At 41.9% G+C, this 26,779-nt stretch overlaps 1 protein-coding gene, 1 long non-coding RNA gene and 1 other non-coding gene across 4 annotated transcripts in view; 2 read left to right on the top strand and 1 right to left on the bottom strand.

The window, feature by feature from the left end:
• The window catches only part of USP31 (ubiquitin specific peptidase 31), a 79,605-nt gene that overhangs the window by 34,026 nt on the left and 18,800 nt on the right, over positions 1-26,779 (top strand). For both annotated transcript variants that reach the window (XM_043914512.1, XM_043914513.1), the window contains exons 2-12: positions 3,562-3,699; positions 4,967-5,055; positions 5,151-5,243; positions 5,915-6,050; positions 8,331-8,475; positions 13,869-14,049; positions 16,944-17,055; positions 17,659-17,753; positions 19,125-19,202; positions 19,786-19,915; positions 25,775-25,894. In XM_043914512.1, the coding sequence (XP_043770447.1) occupies positions 3,562-3,699; positions 4,967-5,055; positions 5,151-5,243; positions 5,915-6,050; positions 8,331-8,475; positions 13,869-14,049; positions 16,944-17,055; positions 17,659-17,753; positions 19,125-19,202; positions 19,786-19,915; positions 25,775-25,894 (1,317 nt within the window). The remainder of the gene's footprint in view (positions 1-3,561; positions 3,700-4,966; positions 5,056-5,150; positions 5,244-5,914; positions 6,051-8,330; positions 8,476-13,868; positions 14,050-16,943; positions 17,056-17,658; positions 17,754-19,124; positions 19,203-19,785; positions 19,916-25,774; positions 25,895-26,779) is intronic.
• LOC122701511 lies at positions 8,495-10,616 on the top strand. The gene is made up of 2 exons (XR_006343089.1): positions 8,495-9,934; positions 10,024-10,616. It is a non-coding gene; the product is annotated as an uncharacterized LOC122701511 (long non-coding RNA).
• On the bottom strand, positions 22,213-22,344 carry LOC122702357. The gene has a single exon (XR_006343225.1). It is a non-coding gene; the product is annotated as a small nucleolar RNA SNORA22 (small nucleolar RNA).

Raw genomic sequence — 26,779 nt, 5'->3', positions numbered from 1 at the left:
AACCTCTCTGAATCCATGACTATCCTTACCTCCTCTGCTTCTTTCCCCGCTCCTGCTTAAGGCGGTTCCTTGCCTCTTTTCTGAATCCTGCCTTCTCCCCTTACTGGAGGACCTTTCTTCCAGTATGTCCTTTCTGTTAGCTTCTTCCCTCACCACTGAAGCCCCTCTGTCCTGTAAGTGCTGCCTCTGCAGGATTAGAGCATCTTTCCTCCTTCCTTTTGTAACGAAGCTTCTGGGATACGAAGAGTGGTATTCTTGATACCATTCAGTTGCCTTACCTCTTCTTCTCCTTCACCCTCTCTGGTCTGTGTCACTGAAATGGAGCAGGAGTCAGTCTCTTAATTTGCTCTTCTGAAGTACCCACCTCCATGCTTGTCGTACTTGACCTTGCTGTGGTGCTTTGAGTCGGCGTTTCCATCTCCTTTAAGGTTTCTCCTCCCTCAGCTTGTGGGGTGCCACTCTCTTCGGGCTGCTCCCTCTGATCGTCTTCTTGGGCTTCTTTTCTGGGACTTGTCCATTCTATAAGATTCGGTCCCAGCTGCCCACCTTTTCTCGTTAAATGTTCCCTGGGTTATTTCCTCCATGCTCATAGGATAGGCTGTCTTCCCTGTGGCTCAGATGGTAAAGAACATGCCTGCAACATGGGAGACCCAGGTTCGATCCCTGGGTTAGGAAGATCCCCCTGGAGAAGGGAATAGCAGCCTGCTCCAGTATTCTTGCCTGGAGAATCCCATGGATAGAGGAGCCTGGTGGGCTACAGTTCATGGGGGTCACAAAGAGTCGGACACAACTGAGTGACTGACACTTTCACAGGATAGGTGTATGTGCTCTGATTGAACTTGCCAGTTCAGATGTTTTCCCTGAGCACCAGGCCTCTCTCACTTGGGATCCTGTGAGTCCCTCATACTTTGACCTGTTCAGAGTTCTGCAGTCCCCCATCTCTTCCTCTGTTCCCAATTCTTTGTCCACTGAAGTCAGAAACTAAGAACCGTGGTGTTATCCAGATTTTTTCTGTATATCACTCAGTATAGCGTCATCACTCATGGGTTTCTCTCCCAGCCTGAATCAGCTGCAGGTTCACCTGCTAGTGCTGCTGATTTCTTTTCTTTCTTTCTTTTTTTTTTAACTGATTCATTTTTCTTTGCTAGGAGGTCTTTTTCTTCTGTGGGTCACATTCTTCCACTGTCCATCACAATGGCTCTAGTTTTGATTTTCCTAAATGCGAAAATAATTTATGGCCACAAACCAGACCATTTCAAAATGGAGTTTAGATGTCAAGTATATGAAATGGGGGGATTGAGGAAAATGAAGACTGAGAAGGAAGGAATTAGATTCGGTGATTGGGTGGTGTCGGACCTCTGGGTGAGTTCTGTAGTGTGGTGGTCTCTTTACCCACACCCACTCCCCCTTTTTTACACCTGCTTCTGAGGCGGTGTCCGCATGGTATCCTTCAGGTCACTCAAATTCTTGTTTGTTACCAGGGTCCTTCCTCTTCCTTGTTCACATTATTCAGTTAGTGAGTTTTACCAATGCCACCTCCATATTTTCTCTCATTTGTGTCCCTTAACTTTTTTCCTCCTTAAATTTGAATTTTGTAAATCATCTTTTTGTTACTTACATTGAATTTGATCATCAGTTTGTGATGGTTCTTCTCCCAATTAAAGATTTATCCCTTTTCATCTTTGTTATCATTATCTTAATTGGAAAATACAGTGGACAGATGTTAGTTCTTTGGCTTACTTTGTCATTCAACTTGTAACACTGATGATCACACTCTCCTTAGCTCTTGACTCTTGGGACTTCATCATCTTGATTTTCTTGCCACATCTTTGATGGCCTTTTCTTGGTCATCTTTAAGGTCCTCCTAAATAGAGCAGTCCTCTGGATTCTGTCCTCTGGTGAATGGATCTCTCATGATCTTGTCTGGACAGTGCTAGTCATACTCATGATTTCAAGGACCACTCATCCCTTCACCCCGAAATCCTTGTCCTGAGCACAGACTCTTTCATTGAGTGCAAGACCTGTTTTTTTCAGTTGCTTAGCAGGTATGTCCATTTGGAGGGTCTACAGAACTTCAGATATAGTGGATTCTAATAGGAGCGCATCACTCTCTTTTCCAGACTTCTTCCTTTTTTTTTTTAATCTTGTCTTGATGAAGGGAACCAGCAGTGGCCCGTCATCCAGATAAAGACACATGAATGACGCTAATGCCTTCTTCCTCACTTTCCACATTCGTTAGATCATGTTCATGTGTGTGCTAAGTCGCTTCAGTCATGTCCAACTCTTTGTGACCCTGTGGACTATAGGTCTCCAGGCTTCTCTGTCCATGAGGATTCTCCAGGCAAGAATCCTGGAGTGGGTTGCTATGCTCTCCTCCAGGGGATCTTCCTGACCCAGGGATCAAAGCCCACGACTCTTATGTCTCCTGCATTGGCAGGTGGGTTCTTTACCACTTGCACCACCTGGGAAACGCTCATTAGGTCACAAATCTTATCACTTCTGCTGCCCCAGTTTTGAAATCTCTCCCAAATTCGCCCTCACACACTTAGCTTAGACCCTCTTCTCATCTCGTCGTTTCATTTGTCCCCTAACTGTGCTTCCTTTGTGCAGTTGTCTCCCCTTCTTTCTTCCTGCTTTCAAATCCATTCCTGATAGCTCAAATTTGAGTGCTTATTATATGTCACTTATATGTGAAATGTTTTGCATGCATTTACACGTAACCATCACGCTAAACATTTTTTATCCTTTTTACTTTGGAGCAGAGTAGGCCAGGCCTCACCAATAGTAAGCAGCAGGGCAGAGATTTGAATTCAGGCTATATGCTTCAGAGCCTGTGATCTTAATTTTAATTCATCGCTTCACCTGCAGCCTTTCACTGGCTGCTTCTCTTTGCAAAGACTAGAATCTTTGGAAGCAGGTCACTGTCTCAGTCCATATTCAGGGTGGTAGGGTTGGGGTTGTGGGGGTTAAGTTCCAGCTCCTGGAGGAGAGATTCTTGACACATTATTTAGAATTCTTCTTTAAGGGAGATTTGTCTCTTCCTACTTATTTACTCACTCAGTCATTTACTTTATGTGGACTTATTTTATACTTTGGCTTATCATCCAACACTGTAATACTTACTTTTACCAATTCTCATTTTTTCTTTTACTTTTTAAAAAATTGAAGTTATAATTGGCATATAACATATTAGTTGCAGGTTAACACAATGATTTGGTATTTGTAACAGTTCTTATATTTAAGATGTTCAAGTTATTACCAGGTTTTTTTTTTTCTATTAGTGAATTAGAAGTGAGTTTTTTTTCTATTAGAAGTCTTGGCATGCTGTTTTGATGGTTTCCTTTAGATCCATATTCCTAAAAGTAGGATTGTTGGGTCGGTGCATTTAAAAGTTTTTGGTGCACAGGTGGGGCTTTCATGAGCATCTGGTTTCACATTTGCTGTCTTCCCAGGAAGTACTCACTAACTCCCTTGAGATCTTGCATTCCTCTTTGGGATTATGGATGGTTTATCTTTAAAGCCAGAAACTGACTATTCATGCTGATTTATCTGCCCGTGTAGAGTATTGTGTCAAAGAATGCACTGCAGTATCGGGGAAATTCCCAGCACGATGCCCAGGAGTTTCTGCTGTGGCTTTTGGACCGAGTTCACGAAGACCTCAATCATGCTGTGAAGCAGAGTGGCCAGCCTCCTCTGAAGGTAAGGGCACGCCCCTAGGGCAGTCAGGGAGTGCTGAGCTGAATGGAGGAAGGAGTGAGAGTAGATTCTTCCAAACCTCCTCTGAGTAGTTGTTGCAGTTTGCAGTTAGTTAATACTGTGAAGTTGACTAAGTGAGTTTCGTGCATACTTAGAGGCTGTCTCCCCCTGGGCTGCCGCCACCACTGTGCTGGCAGTTGTCAGGAACAAGAGTCGCTGTCTCCAAGGAGGTTACACTCACGAGAGGGGACGCATGTGCCTGTGTACCTTTAGACTGACATTAGACTCAGTGAACTGTCTTTAAAGCAAAAATTTGCCTTCTATTCCAATGAGACATAGTCTGTAGATCACTGGAATGTGATCTACACAATCAAAGAGGAAATGTATGGATGTCTCTGCTGTTAGGATTAGATTTGAGTGTAGGAACTGAACCCTTAGAATATTCTTACTGAAAATCAGTGATTCATTATCAGTTTTTTTTTTTTTTTTTATGTAGTCTTAATATGACAGACAAAATGATTTATGTAATGGAAATAAAGTGTTGTTCTCCTCTCATAGCTTTAAAATATTTTGATAATTCTATTCTGTACCTCAGATTTTAAATTTCTAGTTTTGGTAAGCTGTTAAATTACTCTGACTCAAGGTCCTTTGTCCCTGAGCATTCTGTACTGTCACATGACTGTACGCCTGTGGCTGACTCCCTGCAGACTGAGACATACTCAGGATCAGGTGCTGTGTCTTACCTCTCTGTGTCTTTATGCCTTTTGCAGCGCTCTCTGCACGTGGTACCCGATGCTCAGTAACTCACTGTGGTGGGGGGACAGCGGGGATGAAAAGGTTAGGTAAAATGTGAGTAGAATGATTAGGCCCAAGTAGGCAGCAGAGCTAATAGATGCTAGAGAGTAAATTCCCTGTAGGCAGGAATTGGTACTTTTGGATGGTTGAGATGATTCCCTGGAAGAGGTTGGAGGGGGCCTGTTGAGAGCCGGAGGAGGATTGCAGCGCCCGGGAAGGACTGCCCAAGGGCCTGGGCGGTGTGGAGAGACGGGCAGGCGCTGTGTCTAGGAGAGCCGGTGAGGCCATGAGTCCGTGTGACCCACGTCCTGGCAGCTGTGTTCTGGTTCCTTTAGCAGATGCCTTTCCCCGAAACATCTGGGTCTGATGCAGATCTGGTAGAGGAGGTCTGGGACGTTTGTGACATCTTTAGGCTCATCGTCAGTCAAGACCTGGCACTTCTAGTTTGTGAAGTTGTACTTTATTTTTTTTTTAGCCACCATCAGAAACTGATATGATGCCTGAGGGACCATCTTTTCCTGTCTGTAGCACTTTTGTACAAGAACTTTTTCAAGCCCAATACAGGTATGAGCAAATTAAATTTCCGTTATGTTGTCTGCTTATATTTATATAGTTCTAGGTGATCTTAATGTGAGTGTCTTACATTCTTATTTTTGAAGATCTTCTTTGACGTGTCCTCATTGTCAGAAGCAGAGCAACACTTTTGATCCTTTCCTCTGCATTTCTTTGCCAATTCCTCTACCCCACACAAGGTAAGAACAGAGTTAATAAAACTAAAACTGTGTTCCTATATGCTCCTTTTCTTCTGTAGGTTCCTCTATTGGGGCTTCTTACATATTTAGACAAGTAATAGGATTACTGATAAATTGAATACAGGCATAAGGCCTTACAGAAATTTATAAATGCCAGTCTGAGCCTGTAGGGTTGGCAGGTACATGGGGCGGGCAAGTCTTTTTTGGTTGGTCTGGTTGTATTCTCTTCAGCTGGTCGTCCACCTGTGGTGTGGGAGCTGGAGAAGGTTGTCGAGTGCCTGCTAGAGCCTCTAGAGACCTTGCATTACACTTTTAAATTAGCTATTTTCTTTGAACTGTTCCTCAAAATTTCTCGGAGTTACACTGTTTCAAAGAAAACACAAGCACGGGACCAAGTACTGGTGCGCTGTGTGTTTGTTTTATAAATACCGCCCTTTCCAAAGCGTTCTTTGGTGCTCTCACCGGAGTCCGTGAGCACACGTCCATCTCCTCTGCCATCTTGAGCTCGTCCTCTCGAAAGACTTACTGATTATTGCCTGATAGTTCTGCATAGGTCCAAATGAAGGTGTGCGTTTGCTTCCGTGTTGTTGACTTCATGTCAGAGTTGTTTTACTCATTCATTTTAGTTGAAGTGAGTGACTAATGAGAAGATCTGACTTTGATCTGCACAGGCCCCTCTATGTCACTGTAGTGTATCAGGGGAAATGCTCTCACTGCATGCGGGTTGGCGTGGCCGTGCCTCTGTCTGGGACTGTCGCCAGACTTCGGGAAGCAGTGTCCGTGGAAACAAAGATCCCCACTGATCAGGTAATAAGCTTGCTAAGACCGATGACACATGAGCCACAAAAATGTTGCTTTCTCTTCTTCTGGATTTTTTTTTTTAACAGTTCTCAGTCAGACATGGTTGGATAGAAATTTAAAATTAGTTGCTTTTACTGTTAAAGGAAAGATAAAAACATCAAGATCCAAAGGAGAAAAATATACATAAAAACTTTTCATGCTTCATTTAATTGTGTGTATGTATATTTAAAAGGAAAAGCTGTGACTTTACACCAAGACCTTCTTTCAGCTTTGTTTATAGGTATAATTAATTAAACCACCACCACCTTAAATCATTCTGTGGATGCTCATGTGGGCCACAGGAAGAGCATCCTGTGGTATTTGAAGGTCAGGGAGGCTTAGAAAACCCAACCAGTTGTTCTTGAAAATTCCTTCCCATTATGGTGAAAAGAATGAGCATATTGCTAGTACTGTACATACAGGGGCTCAGTGTGGTTTATTTTCTGATTAGAGTGTTTTACCTTGTTTAGATGAGAGAAAGGAAAGTTGTAACCCCCTCGACCCCCCCACCTTTCTTTTTTGGGTAAATATTTGATACACAGTTGTATTGACCCAGAATAATTTTGGCCTGTTTGTGACTTGACATACTTTTACACACCTCTTTTACTCAATTCACTGTTAGAGTTTTATTTGGGAAAAAATTCCCTATTTAAAATTTACCAAGGAAAGATGATTCAGTGTCTGAATGACTTATCCCTAGATAACTGCTAAATGCTGCTATGTAATCATGTAAATAATGAAGGTGTTTTGTACTTTGACCTCCTGTGATCTCATCTGGGAAGTATTGCAGTAAAACAAATACCACCAGCAGTGTTGCCCTGATGCAGCAAGTATTTCATATTTTCATAGGCCAGGTACTTGCAGATTGATAAAATGTTCATGATTTTCCTTACTTCGCTCATTCATTCTTTCTCTTTTTGTAAATTCAAGATGAGGGGAAAGGTAGAGAGAGGAAGGCTTTGGTGTGTGTCTGAGGCTAATCTGGTTGTATCTTTAAAGCCTCCAGTGCTGTTTGGCTCTTTTTGCATTAAGTGAGTGATATAATTACGGGTTTGTTTTTTACCTCAGTTTGCTGGAGAAAGTGACGTATACTTACATGTTCACCTGCAGGAAGACAATGTGTTCATTAAATCATTAGAAGAAAAATGTGAGAGGACTGTTATTCTTGGATTGTTTGTGGACTGTGCCACCAAGCCCCTTTCACCTCATTGACTCATAGTATATTTGTGATAGTAGAGGGGACCTTAGGAGCCCAGTCCAACCTCCTCATCTGAAGGAGGCCTAGAGAAACTATGTGACTTGTTCAGGGTCATGGGGCTGGTTGGTGGCAGGCCGGAACTGGAACCTCTTCAGGGTCCAGTACTTTTTCACTGGACGGTGCTGCTGAGCATGTAATGAGGTCTCTACATGTCTCCATTGTCTTTTTCCCCATCTTTTATTTTTCTTTCTTTATAAAGTAGTCAACCATTTCAGAAACTTAATAAAAGTTAGTAAAAGTGAAAGTACCTTGTATCTAAGTATCTTAGAACTAAGGCTTATTAAATTTAATACTGTGTTGTATGCTCATTTATATTTTGTCTTGTGCATATACTTTATTTACTATTTTATGAAAATGGAACCGTGTACTCATACTTTTCTTTTCTGACTTTTAATATTTACTTAGGAGATCTTTCCATGTTAGTGCAAATATATGTAGCTTACTCTTCGCAAGACCTTTATAATTCCAGTAGAACTATAGTATAGTTAACTAGTTTCTATTGTTGGGCATTTGAGTCAGTTTACTTTTTTTTCCAGTACAGATCTCCATGGTTATTTGACATTTTTTAATCTGAAAAGAAAATTTAATGGTAGAAAATCTCAGAATCAGATGTAGACTCTTACCATTGCTATGAGGCTGGATAGGTGTATAACCTTAGGCAAGTCGCTCCATCTCTCTTTAGTTTCTTCTCCCTGTGAAACAAGGGCTTTAGACTTTGTAAGTGCTGACTGTCTTCACCAAAGCTTAAAGGAACTCTGGATTTAGTGCCCCAGCACTCTGAAATCAGAGGTTGTTGTTATAAACCAGAAAGGATATTGTGCTTCCAAGACTCTCTTATTAAAGGCAGATTCCCCGGGAGTGATGAGGTGTTTCCAAGCCCTCAACTCCCCTGCAGGCCTGCTGATCTGGAGAAGTTCACAGCTGGATTAGGAGATCAATTCTTACTGACTTTCCAGTTACCCAACTATTTGCATTTTTCCCATTTTTAGATTGTGTTAACAGAAATGTACTATGATGGGTTCCATCGTTCCTTTTGTGACACAGACGACCTGGAAACAGTCCATGAAAGTGACTGCATTTTTGCCTTTGAGACTCCAGAAATATTTAGGCCTGAAGGAATTCTCAGTCAAAGAGGTAAATGAGCGTCTGTTTCCGTAATACCACCTGGGTTTGCAGGTTTAACAACTGTCTACTCTTTTAGCTTATTGTATGATGGTATAATTTTTTGAAATTGTGGTGAAATACACTTAACATATCTTTTTATGATGGTATCCATTTTAGGTAACATATTTCCCTGGAAGAAGGTAATCTTTGAAAAGAACTTTGTTCCTGGCCTTAGGTTCTTCAGCTCCTAGGGCTTCTGTTCTTTTTACTCCACTCCAGTGGTTGTCAAGGCATCAGTGTCCCCTGGGAACTGATGAGAAATATAAATTCTTAGGTGCCCCTCCAGACCTACTGAGTGAGAAATTTGGGGGGCAGAGCCCAACAGTCAATTGACAGGTGATTCTGATGCAGGTGAAAGTTTGAGAACTGCTGCTCTGCCCAGTCTTACCGGTTTTTTGCACTGGTCATTTTTAGAACTAAACTCTCCTCTAGCCCCTACTTTTCTTCTGGTTGTGTACCCTGACTTTCAGCGGCCCACTGGAATCTCTGCTTAGAGCCCCGCAGCCATCTCACACTGAGCATTCCTTTCTTGCTCCTGTGTTTCTTCTGTGGAGCATCACTGTCCTTCTTCTCACCCAGGCTTGGCCCAAGCACTTTTCTCGTGGATTTTGACTGAAATTCACAACTGATCAAACACTCTGTTGTTTCCCTCTTCATTCTACTGCTTCTGACACGGTGCAGATCAGTTTCAACTGGGCTTTTCTAGTAATTTCTTTACCCTTGGGCTTTCTCCTGTTCAGTTATTTCTTCACAGTGCTTACTAGGCTTATTCTTACATAGAGTTCTGAGCATGTTACATGCTTATTGATGTCCCAGTGGTTCCCTTTTGTCTGCAGTTAAATCTAAACACCTTGGAAGAATGCCTGGCCCCTTTTGTCTGCGTTTAAATCTAAATACCTTGGATGAATGCCTTGCTTTTTTTCTAGCCTATCTACTATTAGGTTGGTGCAACAGTAATCACAGTTTTTGCATTGTTGAAATTGGCCATTTGATAAACTGGAATACATTCTAAATAAATGTGGTGGATACTTGATACATCATTTTAATGTGCGTTTCTTGCTTTGTGTTTTTTTGTTTGCTGTTTATATTTATTTTAGACTATGGAAATGATGTTAGACAAAAAGCAAATTCAAGTGATTTTCTTATTTGAGTTCAAAATGGGTTGTAAAGCAGCGGAGACAATTTGCAACACCAGCAACACATTTGACCCAGGAACTGCTAACAAATGTACAGTGCAGTAGTGGTTCAAGACGTTTTGCAAAGAGGATGAGAGCCTAGAAGATGAGCCTACTGGTCAGCCATCGGAAGTTGACAATGACGACTGAGAGCCATCATCAAGGCAGATCTTCTTACGACTACATGAGAAGTTGCTGAAGAACTCAGTGTCGACCATTCTGTGGTCATTCAGCATATGAAGCAAATTGGAAAGGTGAAGAAGTGTGATAAGTGGGTACCTCAGGAGCTGACTAGAAATCAAAAATGTCGTTTTGAAGTGTTGTCTTCTCTTATTCTACACAGCAGCAGCGAGCCACTTCTTGATCAGATTGTGACATACGGCAACAAGTGGATTGTAAACGACCAGCTTGGTGGTTGGACTGAGCAGACACTCCAAAGCACTTCCCAAGGCCAAACTTGCTCCAAAAAAAGGTCACGGTCACTGTTTGGTGGTCTGCTGCCCATCTGAGCCACTTGAGCTTTCTGAATCCCAGCGAAACCATTACATCTGAGAAGTATGCCCAGCAAGTTGATAAAACAATGCCGGCAGCCAGTATGGGTCAACAGAAAGGGCCCAGTTCTTCTCCACAACAACACCTGACCACACTTGGCACAACCAATGCTTCAAAAGTTGAACGAGTTGTCTATGAACTTTTGCCTCATCCACCATATTCACCTGACCTCTCGCCAACCAGCTACCACCCGACAAGCATCTTGACAGCTGTTTGCAGGGAAAATGCTTCCACAACCAACAGGATGCAGAAAATGCCTTCCGAGAGTTTGTTGAATCCTGAAGCACTGATTTTTATGCTATAGGAATAAACTTATTTCTTGTTGGCAAAAATGTGTTGATTATAATGGTTCTTATTTGATTAATAAAGGTGTGTTTGAGCCTAGTTATGATGACTTAAAATTCATGCTCCAAACCCTTAATTATGTTTGCACCAACCTAATGTATTCCATCTTCTTTCCCGTGTACCCTATTCAGATTTGCTCTTTATTTCTTGAATATGCCACATGCTTTTATACTTTCCCTCCTGTTTGCTCTGCTGAAAATTCATTTCTCCAGGTCTCATTAACACCTACTCTGTCTCCCCTAAGCACACCTTCCAATTTCCTCATCCCACTCATCCTAAGCAGCCACTATTCTGCTTTCTGTCTCTGTAGATTTTTCTAGTCTAGATGTTCATATGAGTGGAACCATATAATACGTGGCCTTTTGTGACTTGTTTCTTTCACTTAGCATAATGTTTCCAGGTTCATCCATTATAGCATGTATCAGTCCTTCAGTTCTTTTTATGGCTGAGTATTATTCTGTTACATGTATATACCACATTTTCTTTATCCATTTGTCTGTTGATGAGCATTTGAACTTCCACCTTTTGTCTATTATGAAATAGTGCTGCTGTGACCATTCATGTGCAAGTATTTGTTTGAATACCTATTTTCAGTTTTTTTTGAGTATATACCTAGAAGTGTAAATGCTGGGTCATATGATAATTCTATGTTTAACTTTCTGAGAAATTGCCAGACTGTTTTTAATAGAAACTGTGTCATTTTTTCATTCCCACCAGCAATATATGAAGGTTACAGTTTCTCCACATTCTTGCCAATAGTTGTTATTTTAGCCATCCTAGTGAGTGTGAAGTGATATGTCATTGTGATTTTTATTTGCATTTTCCTAATGATAAATGATGTTGGTCATCTTTTCATGCAGTTTTAGGCCATTTCTTCTTTAGAGAAATGTCTATTCAAGACCTTTCCCTCCTTTAAACTTGGGTTGCTTATCTTTTTGTTTTGAGTTATGTGTTCTTTATGTTTGCTGGGTACTAGACCCTTGTCAGATATATGATGCAGATACTTCCTCCCATTCTGTGGATTATCTTTTCGCTTCCTTGATACTGTCTTTTGATGCATAAAAGTCCTTAATTTTGATGAAGTCTAGTTTATCTTTTCCTTCTTTTGTTGCTTTTGCTTTTGATGTCGTTTCCAAGAATCTATCACTAAAGTCAAGACCATAAAGATTTATCTGTTTTCTTCTAAGAAAGCTATAAGTTTTAGCTCTTAGATTTAGGTCTTAGATTCTTTTGAAGTTAATCTTTGTGTGTGGTGTGAAGTACCATTCTTTTGCATGTGAATGTTCAGTAGTCCCAGTACCGTTTTGTTGAAGGGATTTTTTCTTTCCTCGTTGAATGGCCTTGGTGCCCCTGTTGACAGTTCTTCTCTTGTTCCTCTTTTCCTTCACCTCTACTTCCACAGGTCTCTGGTGCTTTTGGTCTCTGAACCTGTGGTAATTCTGTACTGTGGGTTGGTCAGCTTTCCCCACTGCTTCCTTAGGATTCAGTTTTCTTTCTTTATTTTCAGGCATTTGCTTTTGTTTTTTTCAAAAGTTGTTTTCTAATTTTAATTGCATTATAATAAAAGGCCAGAAGCCTGTCCTCACTTCCCCAACCCCAAACTGGCTGGCTGACTCCTGCTCTTCCGTGTTCCGGTGTGGCTTCTGCTGATCTCTGACACCGGCATGTTGTGTGGAAATGCTGGTTTCTTCTCTGTCCTTCCTACCACACTGTGAAATTCTTTGTAGCTGGGACTCCATTTTGTTTCATCTTTCTGTACCCAGAAAGATGAGTATAATTCCTAATACACGGTCAGAGCCTTTCCCCAAATCCCCCTTCATATCCCAGTTGCTTAGGGTTAACACTATGTTTCTATTTATAAGTGAATTTGGTGAGGTCCATGGTTATATAAGTGCTTTTGTTGAAAGAATATACCACTTAGCGAATATGTGTAAGCCTCTGCTCTTTACAAAGGCCTCATCAGTATTTCGTTGATGCCTGCGAGGCTATTCTTTTCTCCGTTTTACAGCGGAGGGAGCTGAGACTTAGAGAGGTTAGGTCAGGGGCCCAGGTCACACAGCTGGTAATGGTGGGCCGAGACTTTGAATGTGGAGCTTGATTTTTGAGCAACTGAGTGTATCCTCTCATCTCATTAGGAATCCTGATCACTTTTAGCAGAACAGGTCTTTCCAGCCTTACCTCTGCTAAGAACCTAGGAAATGAGCCTATTAATTGTCTCAAATTCAGTATTTTCTCATACCAAAGTTTAAAATGGTTATGAAGTGAAACCTCCTGCTCTTTTGTGATTTCTTTATGGTATTTAAGCTTAAAAAGCTTTCTTTCCTCTACTAGCTTGGTGAAGATTCAATTCTTCCTTATTTCTAGTTTCTGTGTTCTCATTTTTAGACTCTAATTAATATGGAATTTATTTTGGTATTAACTAGATTCAACAGATGCATGGTTAATACCAAAATAAATTTGTTGAATACCTGTTGCTGGGTATTTCACTTATTGCTGGAGTTTTGCTATGAATACTTTTGTGTAAACCAGCTTTTATTTTCTTCTTCTTCTGGTAATACTGTTGTTATTTCTTTGGTGTGGTGGTGATGGAGGGCTTCTATCCAGTCGCAGTATCATTTCCTTAGGCTGTCCTTCCAAAGGATTAAGGAAATGAGCAGTTATTTGGTCAAGCACTTATTGAGCTAAGTGTAAGACCTTGCGCTAGATGCTGAATTCCTTAGTACCTCTGATTGACAGATATCTCTGCTTTGGGGCATGTTCAAAGACCTGGATTTTAGCTGCCAGCACTGTGCCTGTCAAACATACGTTTTTGTTCACTTTATTGTAGATCAGTCCAGTCTAGTTGATTAAAATTCTGTAATGGCTGTGAGTATCTTAGACGCCTGGGTCTAAATCAAAGAAAAGGAGCTGCCTTTGGAATATTGAAGATTGTTCCACATATACTGGTCTTTATTGTTTATTAAAAAAATTTGGTTGCTGGTTGTATGTACTCGCTTTAAGTCTGTCCTGGAGGGTCATCCTTCAGACTTGCCATTCTAAAACCAATATTCATTGGAGTGAATCGTTTTAATTTTCAGTTTTTAAGGTAGGTAAGGCTAGTTTAAATGATATAACGGGTGCCAAGAATTTTTTTAAGGCCTGGATGAGTAATCTCAAAGTCAATCATTTGTACCTCATTCAGTTGCAGTGTAAATAACATAATGACAACTTAACTTCTCTGATGGGTATATTTTTTATAATGAAAGAATAAAGACATTTGAAGAGATAAAGTAAGTTTTCATTTTATTTTAGGAATTCACTTAAACAACAACCTAAACCACTTGAAGTTTGGCTTGGATCATTACAGACTGTCTTCTCCTGCACAAGCAGCAGCAAAGCAGGGGAAGGCGGACTTGCCGCCCTCACGAGCAGGAAGTGACAAGATCGTTCTGTTGGTGTGTAACCGAGCCTGCGCTGGGCAGCAGGGGAGAAGGTGACCAGCGGCTTACTTTCCAATACGTATTGAGACATCACAAGTCTAACGCTTCCAAATGTTGTACAAATCAGGGATTAAAAAATCCTTACTCCTGAGTACTGAATTTTTGATTCTGATATTTAGAAAGAGCATGTGTGTAAGTTGACCTGATTTGAGGGGTTGACGCGGGGAGAATATAAAATTAGGATGATAGGGTCTGAGCTAGGATGGCTCTCAAGCTCATGTAGTTTTCAGAGGCACATTTCTTATCTGTATTTTCAGCTCGGGATCCTCCTGGAGCTCTAGACTTCTAGACCTGTATCCAGCTACTTTCTTTACAGCTTTAAAAAAAAAAAATCTTAACAAAGCTGCCTGGATGGCATGTGCCCCTCAGTCTTGTGTTCCAAACTGAACTCATTGTCTTTCCCTGTAAACCTGACCCTCCCATCATTTCCTGACTCGGCAAAGGGCCCCACTATTCATTCAGCTGTATTTAGTCAGACATTTGGGACTTAGAAATCTCTCTTAAATCTGTTTCCCTCTCTTAAGAATTTATGGGAGTTTTAGACTGTCTTTTAAAGTAACTTTATTACACTAGTAATGTTACTTGAGTAAAAACAACATATGGATGTATTTCAGGGAGGAAGGATACAGTGTTTCTAATATTACAGTAGCATTTATATTAACCTTTTAAAATGTGGCTTTGAAATAAGTTTTTATTTAAGAGTGGTAAATAACATAAATGCAAAATGTGTTGATTTGTATATTTATCATGTTCATTAGCGAGTGTTTAGAGTGTGTTGGGAACTGTTCTAAACACTAGGGGTACAGCAGGATCTGTGTTCTCTTGGTGCTTGCAACCTAGTTAGATCAGAGCCACTGAAGACAAGTAAACATTTAATTTCAGACAGTCATTGTTACTTTGAAGATATTAAAATATGCTGTTATGATAGAATGCACTGGTGGGGGTCTGGCAAACTACATTAACGAGGAAGGTGAGGGAGGGCCTCCCTGAGGAGGTGGTAGCCGGGCCAAGCCAAGTGAGAAGTTGTGAGCTGTGTGAGCCTCTGGGGAAAGGATCGTATGAAGAGGGGACATCAAGTACAAAGGTGCTGAGGTTATGGCCGAGTAATATTCCATTGTATGCATACACTACATCTTCATCCAGTCCCCTGTCCATGGACATTTCGGTTGCTTCCATTCTTGGCTGTTGTAAATGTGCTGCAGTGAATATTGGGGTGCATGCATCTTTTTTGGATTAGGTTTTCTCCAGGTGTTACTGGCTGAAAGGGAAGGGGAGGGATAAAGTGGGAGATCAGGCTTGACATACACCTACGACTACCAGTATGTATGTAAAATAGATAGCTGGTAAGGACCTGCTGTACAACACGCTCTACTCTGTAGCCTACGTGGGAAAAGAATCCAGAAACGAGTGGATATATGTATATGTAAAACTGATTCACTTTGCTATACACCTGAAACTAACACAACATTGTTAATTAACTATACTAGAATAAAAATTTTTTTTAAAAAGATGCTGAGATTAGAAGGAGCTTGGCATGTTTAAGGACAGAAGGAAAGGCAGCTCATCAGATTTCTATAAAATAAAGAACTTATGGAATCCCTTTCATGATGCTGGTCTCTTAAAAGTAAAGACATCATCACATGAAAAAATATGGCCACTGATTTACGCATTATGCTTGTAACGTATTTCACATCACGGTTGTTTTAGGCAGGCAGGCTTTTACTGTTGAATACTACTGTGAGTAAGCTGGTACTTGTTAGGAGCGGGTTTCTTGGTGACATTAGCACCTCTCCTTTGGCCTGAGTCAGGGTTGGTTTGTGTCTTCATTTGTTCATTCATTCATTCATTCAGCATCTGTTTTCTCGGCACCGGCTCTTTGGACTAGTAAGATAGTCAGTCACAGTGCCTGCTGTCAGGTAACGCAGTCTGGTGGTGGAGGCAGAATGAGCAGGTGGTATGCGTGGTGCAGTAGTGCTTGGTCCGCCAGGCTCAGGGAGCGCATCCCCTGGGTGCCACTGGGCCCTTATATGGTCGGGTAGGAAATAGCTTAAGAGTGACAAGGCTTTTCCGGGCTGAGAGAACTGGCTGCCTGTTGAGGGTGTGAGTTGGATGCATTCAGGGCAACAGCAAGTAGGTCTGGGTGGCTGGGGCTTGGGTGAGCGTTAAGGCTAGACCAGAGCTCCCTACTGTGGCTGCGTCTTAGAACCACCTGGAGGGCTCTTAAAACAGTCTCAGTGCTCAAACCACAGGCCAGGGGGATCACAGCAGAACCTCATGGGCATCACTGTATTTTAAAGCTCCCTTGCTGATATCAGCCTGTATCCGTGGCTGAGAACCACAGCTCTGTCTCTCATTCTCTAACACCTGTGAGCTCAGCATGAGCTAGAAAACCTGGCAGGGGCCACATGGCTTCTCTGCTTGACTAGAGCTGACTTTTAGTGTTACTTGCTTGCCAGTGTCTTGCTTGTCAGACCACCAGGATATGGCCGCCTCCCTGCTAGACCTCCCAGCCCTCTCTGTCTATTCCTCTGGCCCCTAACCCCTTACGTGTTTGATCCATGTTATTTGCTAAACTCATGCCCACTCCCACCTGCTTTCCTCACTGTCTCCACTAATTCTGTGATCTTACACATAATATCATGGTACCATACTTTATTGGAAGCCATTTTGGTATATAAGTTTTTAAATTTCATTTATAAATCTCAGTTTCTCTTCTGACTCTTTTCATCCACTTAGGAGTATTAAATTTCCTATTTGCTTTCTTTTGAAAACTGCCCTAAAACTAATTGTATTGTGATTCTATTTAAAAAGATTGTGAAAAAGGAGTTACAGTATTGAAGAAACTATCGTACTTTTTAAGGTGATGACAGTTATTTGTGTATGTTAGATTTGGACTACCTTTTGTGCTGCACTTAGAGAAGACAATAGCATGGGACCTTCTGCAGAAGGAAATCTTGGAGAAGATGAAGTACTTCTTGAGGCCCACAGTTTGCATTCAGGTGTGTAAGCCTTCTGATACTCCAGAATAGCACGTGTATACCCCATGCAGAAACAGTCACCACAGTGAGATGGGAAGTTCAGACCTTTGACCTTAGGAAAGACTAGACACTGTGCTGGAGTGTTGGGGAGCCCCAGAGAAAGGCTTCTTAGCAGAATATGCATTCAGGTTTTCCAGACTGAAAACTTATTCCTTATTTTATGAAGGGAGCTGGCTCTTGCAAGGTTTTCTGTGAACTGCCGGGTATTCCTTTATGTTTGTCTAATAAATTGGGCACATGATCAGCTTTTGTAGAGAGAGAGATTTTGTGGACAAACTATATATTTTCAAAATTCTGACTACTTTGTTAAGGTATCCATGGAAAACTTAATGTTAAGCTAAAGCAACATGTTACTTGTCTTGCATAACATATTTGATATGTAAATTGCATTTGGGTCAGTCATATTTAAAGTGTGTTATAGTGGCTTGGCAACCTCACGGAATATTGCAGAGAAGCATTTTGTAAACAGTTTGCTTTCCCACTAACCTGGTTGGGAAGTGCCCCTGTGAGCCACGTGCCCTGGAAGAGAAACCGAACCTGATTTGCCTTTGCCATTTGATGCAGGTGTGTCCATTCAGTTTGCGTGTGGTCAGTGTTGTGGGAATAACGTACTTGCTGCCCCAGGAGGAGCAGCCTCTGTGCCACCCGACAGTAGAAAGGTAAAAAAAAAAAAAATCACCTTCTAGGATTTCATGTATGCCTGTGTGTAATTTCTAGTGATGTCTGATGTAATTTCCATATGAGTGGTAGGTTCTTCAGGCTCATTTAGAAAGTAAACCCTTACTTTACTTTTGATTCATATTGGAGTGGGATATGTTTTATGATCATTTTTGGAATCAGGAAAACCTAGAGTACTTATGTTAGGAAACTAAATTGGTCTATGTCTCAGGATGATAGATGAATTACACTTGCATATTCACCAAGATTGAAGTTTTCCAAAGTAGAATTCTAATCATAACACTTTACTTCTTGAAATCCTTAAATGATAAGCCCAGTTTCTCTACAGTTTCAATCCCGACTGCTTCTTTTCTGTCAGGCCTCATATCTTCTCCCCACTGTCTCAGACCTTCAGCAGCATCAAAGTTCTGAGGGTTGTTTGAACATAACAGCAGGGGTTTACATGCGCCTTCCCATGTGCAGCTTCCTCTGTTGATAATTCCTTCCCTTTGAGCCTCTCTTCACACTGTCCCCTCCCCCATCTGCCCCCAGAATTAGTCTCTCCCCTATGCTACTTCTGTGCTTTCTACACACTTCTGTTCTCTTGCAACACTCTACTGTATTGATAAATAATAGACATGTGTCCATAGACACACTACACATATATGGATACATATAAAACACTGTATTGCCTCTATTATAATGCCTTTTCCAATAAATGTTGAAGTGCCTGCATTTCAGGATTCCAAAGAATTATACAACATAGTTCTGTTCGAAAGGAATTCACTGTTTGGCTTTAGAAATTAGAGTTAATAGATTAGATAATGATCTAAAACATCACAAAAAGTAAGAAGTATTTGGTAAGTAATACTGACTATTAATGCTGAGTGTTTCAGAAGGTGCCCGAGAGGCCAAGGAGCTCAGAAGCAATAAATGAGGTAAAGCTTGAGGGTCCCTCGCAGGAAGGCACAGGTTACGTTGGTGTGGGCGCAGTCCACGGACCAGGCATGGTGTATGGAGGGAGGTGCAGAGAGGCAGACTTTGTTCTCAAAGAGATTGTCGTCTGGTCTCTGGTTTGGTGAGAAATTAGACAAAAATTGGAAAGTGATACCCTCTAAGAGTTACATGGATAGCCTTATAGTGTGGTACTAAATTTCTTACCATATCTTTATTTCCATGTTGAATACTTTAAGGATTTTTCAGTCCAGTTGTAATCAAATCATTAAACATGAGGTTATAATGGTCAGAAACCTTTTCTGATGGGGACCAGTGATGAAGGTTTTCAGCAATCACACTGTGATTTCAGATGGTTTGCATATTTAAGTAAAATCATTTATTTAGAAAGTAATATGTGACTCTTCTCTATCCCATAGGGCACTGAAATCTTGTGGACCAGGCGGTACTGCTCATGTGAAGTTAGTAGTAGAATGGGACAAGGAGACAAAAGATTTGTAAGTATTTTCTTACTTAGTGTTTATATAGTCAGTTGTCTTGATGGTTATTTTAATAGCATACGTTTGATGTTTCAACTTAGCTGAAACACAAACCTCTCTTTTCTTTAGCTAACTATCCAAGTGTGTTGCTAATCCTTTATTTAAGCAATGTATTATTTCTCTCCTATACATACTGTTGTCTGGATCCCAAAATCTTAGAACATTTGTTTGCTGCTAACGAGACAGCAGCTATGTATTCAAATTATTTTGATTATTATTACAGGCCCATTAACCCTCCCAAGTTACGCCAAAAGCATGCCCTTTAATACAAAAGGATAAGAATATATGAATTAATCAGCATAGTGTGTGGCCAGTCCTAGAAAAAACCAACTCCAAATTTTTTCTTGAAAGTGACTTTTTAGATTGAGAACTTTTCAAGAACATTTTGGATCCTAGAAAAGTTGGATTGCCCCTTTTGCTCTCTTACATATTGATCTTTTCAGTTATGAATTTATAGTCATGTTGTGAAGCCGCTAATTTTATTCCTGTGTCAGTTTTGCAAGACCGTCTCTGATACATGCTTTTCTGCCCCTCATTGCAGCTTGTTTGTAAATACTGAAGATGAGTATATCCCTGATGCAGAAAGTGTCCGGCTGCAGAGGGAGCGTCACCATCAGCCTCAAACTTGCACTTTATCCCAGTGTTTCCAACTCTACACCAAAGAGGAGCGGGTAAGGGTGGGCAGTGATTATTGGCTGGTGAGGGTAGTAGGGAGGCATCAGGGTCGGATGACCATGGAGAAGAGCAGATTATGCCCCAGAAGAACCCAAGGATTGGTTGCATTTATGTAGGTTCTGCACACGTGATGTACGTCTTAGTGTTAATCCTTTTAGGACTTTAACAAAAAGCAGTTTAAGTTTCTGGAATTTCTGAAAAAAAAATGCTCTAGACACCAATCTTTGAATAGTTCTTTTTTTTCCTCCTTTTTAATTGTTAATGATTAAGTTATTTGTTTTAACTTAGAGATTAAATTATTTTCCCTTGTAACTAGGTCATTGGTTCTCAACTTTTTGGTAGTGAGAACATAGATGCCAGGACTTACTAAAATTAACTAAAATTGAAAATTCAGTTCCTTAGTTGCATTAGCCACATTTCAAGGGCTCAGGAGACACTGTGGCTGGTTGCTCCTGTTTTGGACAGTGTAGATATAGATATAAATCTGTACTGTGTAGGACAACCTGGTTTAGACCACTTAGCATGGTCCTTTGCAGGTTGTAGGGATTCGGTAATTAAGATAGTGATTGGGGCCCTTGCCTGTGTGTGTTTTTTCAACAGGAATATTTAATAGCAAGGTAGATAACATATGCTTATCTAACATATTTTTATATAGCTAAGCTAAAGCAAAACATCCTGTTCATTGGATAAATATAGCCTGCTGTATGTGTGTATAATTCAGAGCAGTTTAAAATACACTGTAATTTCAAAACTTCAGAATTTGAATAGGTGCCAGTGTTGTCTCATTTTTTCATACGAGAAAAGAAAATTCCTTTGAAAATCATCTGAGGCTTGGATCAAAATTCCATACCTGTAGTCTTAGGATCACTCTGTAGAGTCTTCATGATTCAGATGATACAAGGGAAGCTTCAATTCAACTTTCCTTTTAGAGGAGACATCCCAGCTCTCATAAACTCATCAACCGGGAGAATGGTGGTGGCAGTTACAGTGCAGGAGTGATGAAGCTGATTCTTCACATAGTGGTCATCTCGTGTGCCTTCCATTGGCTCAGCTGCGTTCAAGCCCATACCCACAAGCTGATCTGATTCTGAATATTCTGTTTGAAGTTAAACTGGTGTTTCCTGAAGGTCAAAACCCAAGTTCTGAACAGGAACCTTGTGAATAGTGAGCAATTCATTAGCAATACTTGGACTCCCAAGTTGGGCCGTGCCCCTTAGACACTGGACTTGTATACAATCAAGGCTATCCTTGCCATGCCCCCTGCACCAGCACTGGGGGATGACACAGCCATCATCCATACGTTTGTAACAGCCTTCAAGCCATCTTTTATTGCCTCTTTGGTTTGCATGAGTGTGTACTTATTTTGTCCTTTGACCAGTAATGTCACAGATGTTGCATTTCTCAATAAAGGCGAACTTCTCTTCTCCCAGTGTGTACTCATGGACAAGTTCAGCATGTCCCAAACAGTCAGAATTCAGGTCATCAAAAGAATTTAGAGCTACCCCACTGTAGGCCAGAGTCAGCTTTTCCACCTTGCTCTTAGCGCTGTGCAGAGCTACTAGGCCTTCCTTTGCAAGAGCATTTAAGGCAAAGGAGTCAGTTCCCTTTTGATTAACAGTAGCACATCCTTTAAGTCACAGTCACACTTTATTTTGTAAAGTTTTATTACTTTTAAAACTCCATCTTTAGTGAATTTTCTTTCAGCCTTTACTAATTTCTCTCTCTCTCTCCCCTGCACTCTTATTTTAAAAAAGCCAGAATTCACTTCTGTTTTTTTTGTATTCTAATGGCACATTACATATAAGGATATATGCATCTTTGCTTTATTTTTTTCCATGTCAGGATGGCATGTCCCATCATCCAAAACAAGACCTCTGATTAAGCTTATAGTTTCAGATTTATGTTTCATCTCCATGATCTCAACCATGAAGGGGTCACTATGTTTATCTTTTTTGTTAATGACTGAGATAGAATCTACTGCCACTTCTGTTAAAACATCAGCAAGTTTAGCATGAATTTTAGTATGTAGAGATGTTTTGGCTATGTCAGTAAGTGTTTTCCTGTCCATCTCTTTGCGTATTTTGATTTGTTGACAAAGCTAAAGTGCCTTTTCCTTTACAGTTTTGTTAAAATCCTTCTGTTATTATTCTGAGATGAAAACCGTGTATTAAACACACAGTTAGAAAACTACCGCTAACTTGAAGATCTTTAGTTAGATGTGACTATAGTTCGTGATAAAGCAAATTTATGGAGGGATATTCTGAATCATTCATACCCTTTCATGGAGCTAATATAATGTGCTGACTTTCTCAATACTTTTAAAAGGATAAATAAATAGCCCTTTCAGTGTAGAGGAAAAGAACAGACATTACAGTAGCAGAGTCAGAACCAAGGAACTAAAGCACTCTTGGTGCTCACTGTGCTATAGGCCTGTGTGGTTTTTAAGCCTTTTCAGGTTTAGACACCTTGAGAAACCTTGATGAGAGCACTTAGAGTTCATCTGATTTTGAATTGATGTTTAAGATCATAATTCCAACTACTGATTGTTACTACTCATTCTTGCATGTAAGCAATCATGGAATTTCAGAGTTGGAGGGGACTTTAAAGCTTTTTTCTAATGATTGAGTTCTTCTACCTAATTTCACATAGATGATTGTCCAGCTGCTGTTTGTCAAAGACACCATTTCCTCTTTGGATACCTCTGATGGTGACTGATGTTAACCCTGAAATACGTCCTCAGTTGCTACAACCCACAGGCAAACTCTCAGGTCATTAAGAACAATTGAGAACAGGTCTTCGTTTTCTGCTACTTGTTTATCCTTCAAATGTTTGAAAATCTTCTCACTAAGCCTTTTCTCCTCCACTCAGTTAATAGCTAGTTCCTTTACTAGTTTTTCATTCGATATATTTTTCTAATCTCGTGCTTATATAAAACAACTGACATTAAATCTGACTGATGATTATATGCTCTGTGTAGCCCCTTATCCTATTTAGCTTTTGTTTTTTTTTTTTTGATTTGGGAGATGTTCAAAGCTTAAAGTTGGGCAGATCTACTAGAGGACAATGAATCAAACTGGGGTCTCCTGCATTGCAGGCAGATTCTTTATCAACTGAGCTATCAGGGAAGCCCAGATGACAACATTGGTAGTCTACAAAACATCTCACTTATCTTGTAATTGGGATTTGTTCATTCAGTACCTGTTTGTTGAGTACATACTATATGCTAGGTACTGTGCTTGGCCTGGGGTTATAGCAGGGGCCAAGACAGACAGCATTTTTTCCCTCAGGCTGTTATAGTGTAGTGGGGATAAACAAGTGAATGAAGAAGCAAAGGTCCTGGGGTAGAAGAAAGGTTGGGAAACAGAAATGAGACCGATGTGGTAGGGCATGGCAGGTGAGAGACTTTGTCCTGGTCATAAAATAACCCTAGCAAGTACTGCAGTGTCCAGCCCTTCCATAGAGGGCTTTCAGTAAATATATCCTGCAATGAATGAGTGAGTGTTCCTTGGGAAGCTTGGTCATTAGGTCCAGAAATAACAGTTCAGATAGGAAAGAGGAAAAGGTCAAACTTAGGCTGCATGGTGATAATTTTGGGGTCAAGCTGTCTGCAAGCTCAGTGATGGTCAGCAGTGTTGTGCGAGTGTCAGTCCTGTTGGCTGCCTAAGGATGCTTCAGAAACAGTGTCCAGATCTCAGGTGGTGACAGCCCTTCTCTCCTCATCACCTTGGATGTTCACTGTTAAGAGACTGACATCCCAGGGCACAGGCAGAGAGTGTGGGTCATGGATGGTGCGTCTGGAAATCCTGGCACGGCTGAATGTGTTTTGACAAAGGAGACCTTAAGTGAAGATCTGATAGGTATTTTCATCCATTTCATCTTGTGGATGAGGGCTTGGACTTCTTTTCACTAAAAAGCAGAATTAGAGACTGGAAATGGCAGGGAGGGTAATTTCACCTTAATATGAGGAAGAACTCTGTAACAGACTGAAGATGGGGCAGCTGCCTCCTGAGCCAGCGCCTTCCCTGCCAGGCGTTCGCGAGGCCGGCTGTGCCGCAGGCACGCAGAGACCCGGCAGCTCTGCGGCAGTTCCTGCCGAGCTCAGAGGAATAGAGCATTGTTGGAGAAACTGTCAAAACTACCAGACATTGTCATCATGACATTCTTACTGTATCTTATAAAACAGTGTCTGTTCATGATGTGTTGAAAATGAAAAAACAAACGGCCTGCTTCTTTACCAGAAGCGCTGGGCTGGGTGGCCACATACTTAGGTGGACAGTTGGCATGTTGCCAAGATGTGGACTCGCCAGATGACAGTGTAGGTCCCTCCCGTCTAATGTTGTCACTCGTTCCATCCACCCAGACCCCTGTCACTCCCCATCTTTCCTGCACACACACGTGGGTCTTCCTGTCATGAAAAAAAATTCCCTCAGTTCTGCTTCCCTTTCAAGCTGTCATGCCAATCTTTCTCTTCTTTTCTGCCTAACTTGATCATTAGTGGTTTCAGCGTATTCTCCTTCCTCCCTCCCAGACCTCTCGTCATCTGTCTGACTTGGGTTTCTGACAGCTGTCCAGAGCTCTCGGGGCCCCTCCTGGTCTCAGGTCAGTGGTCTTTGCTCAGCCTGTGTTCGCCCTCTCCATGGGATGTGGTTCTGATAAACCAGCCTGCTCTTGCCACTCTCTTCTTGGTCTGCATGAAAGGAATGCTTCTGACCTGCCTGTTTCTGACTGTGCATCCTCAGCTTCCGGTGGTCTCTCAATCTTTGTTTCCCTTAAGAATCTGCATCCCCCCAGGTTCTGCCCTTGGCTTCTCTAACATCTCAGAGGGCATGGCTTTCCATTCGGTTCCCATGGCCTCCCTCACTTCATCAGGTTAATGGTCCCAGATCTGACGCATCTCCTGAAATCCAGAATGAATTTTAAAAACCTCTTTCACCAGACATGTCCTGTTAGTATTTTTATGTCTCCTTCGTGAAACCCTTGCCTACAGAAGGGACACCCAGGGATTTGAGGCCTCAGACTGGTGTTGAGAAAGGTCTTGGTGGTAGCAGGAGGGGGAGGATTGTCTGGAGCAGTTTGATGTTTGGGGAGGAAGAGCAATTACGAGACTGGAGGAAGTAGAGGTCGGAGTGAGTGAGGACTTTGAATTAAGCTGGGTTGAGGGGATGGAGAGGGAAGGAGACAGGTGTGAGGAATGTTAGAGGGGTGTTATCTTGGATGGACGTGGAATGGAGGAAGAGGGAAGGATTTGAGGCTTTGGGATGACCCCTGTGTTGTGCTCTTAACAGGTGGTAGTGATATTTGCTGGGGAAGGACATACAGGAGGAAGAGAAAAGGGAACTGTATTGACAGAAAGGCAATGAGTTGAGTTTGGGAGTATGACGAGCTTCTGTGACATTTATCTTTATACAGTATTTATTTACCTCACTGGTCATTCCTTTTTGAGAGAGAGTATTCAGCAATCATTGGAAAAGACCCTGATGATGGGAAAGATTGAAGGCAAAAAAAGAGGGCTGCAGAGGACGAGATGGTTAGATAGCATCACCGCCTCAATGGACATGAGTTTGCGCAAACTCTGGGAGCTAGTGAAGGACAGGGAACCCTGGCGTGCTGTAGTCCGCGGGGTCGCAGAGTCGGACACAGCTTGGCGAGTGAACAACAACAACAGCTATTCGGCCAGTGTTTGGGTGCCAACCCTAGCCCTTTGATTGTGTTTTTCCATTGACTCCCGTTAAACGTAGTTTGTGGAGGGATTCAGAGTTGAGCCATGCCTTGGCCCAGAAGTGAGGACGCAAAGCTGTCTCCTGTAGGGGGCCTGTCTTAAGCGGTGCTAACAGCGTCGTGCTCCTTATTTCCAGCTCGCCCCTGACGACGCCTGGCGGTGCCCGCACTGTAAGCAGCTGCAGCAGGGCAGCATTACGTTGAGCCTCTGGACTCTGCCCGACGTGCTGATCATACATCTGAAGAGGTTTCGACAGGTAAGATCCTCTGTCCCAGGGAAGAGCGCTGTGACCAGGTGTCTTACGCCCCCTGCGGGCGGGCTGTTGGGGGTGTGCCCGTGTGAGCCCACGATTTTGAATTGTTACAGACCCACATTTTCCCCTGTGTTTGGGGCCCTGTTTTGTTCTTTCCCAAAGCAAAGTTCAAGCGTCCTGTGATCCTAACCATTTTAGTTCATACGGCAGATATTTTACTTTGTTCCTGAGGATTTGCTTTAGATTTGTAAATGTTATGCTCAAGTAAGTGTGCTTTGGGATTAAAAAAAAAACTTGAGCTCTTTTCTGGGGGCGAGAAGAATTCTGTTTCTACCTCAATTAATAACAGTTGTTGTCCTGCTTCCAAGGAGCTGTTGTACAGTTGGGGAGATGAGTCATACATGTATACGAAGAAAATCTGCTTTGCATTGTATGGCTTTGTGAGTCAGTTTTCCCAAAAAGGCTGTCTGTTCCTGAGGTTAGAGCTGTCCCGGGTGGCCCCCTTGTAAGGGAGGTAAATGAGAGGTGAACGCTGGGGGAGTCTCTGAGCCTGGCTGCAAGAAGGTGTGGATCTGAAAGATTAGGAGGAGGCCTGCAGCAAGTAAGGGAGGGGCCTGTGTATCGTGCGTGGGCACAGTGGGTGCAGAGCCCAGGGCAGGAGGCTGAGAGCTGAGGCCAGTGTGGCTGGAGGTCCAGGGGGTCGGGGAGAAAGGCGTGAGTCAAGTAGAAGAGGCTGGCGGTGGCTGGTCGTCCAGCCCTTGTAGGCAGAGTGGAATTCTGAACCAGTGAGGCAACGTGACCAAAGGCGTGATTTGAAGAGACCGGTCAGGCTGCTGTGTGGAGAACTAGAGGCTACGAGGACGCAGACGGGGAGGTCTAAAGGAGGCC

This window comes from Cervus elaphus, chromosome 10, assembly GCF_910594005.1.
Source record: "Cervus elaphus chromosome 10, mCerEla1.1, whole genome shotgun sequence".
NCBI lineage: Eukaryota > Metazoa > Chordata > Mammalia > Artiodactyla > Cervidae > Cervus > Cervus elaphus.
This window is presented reverse-complemented; position numbering and strand designations above follow the sequence as displayed.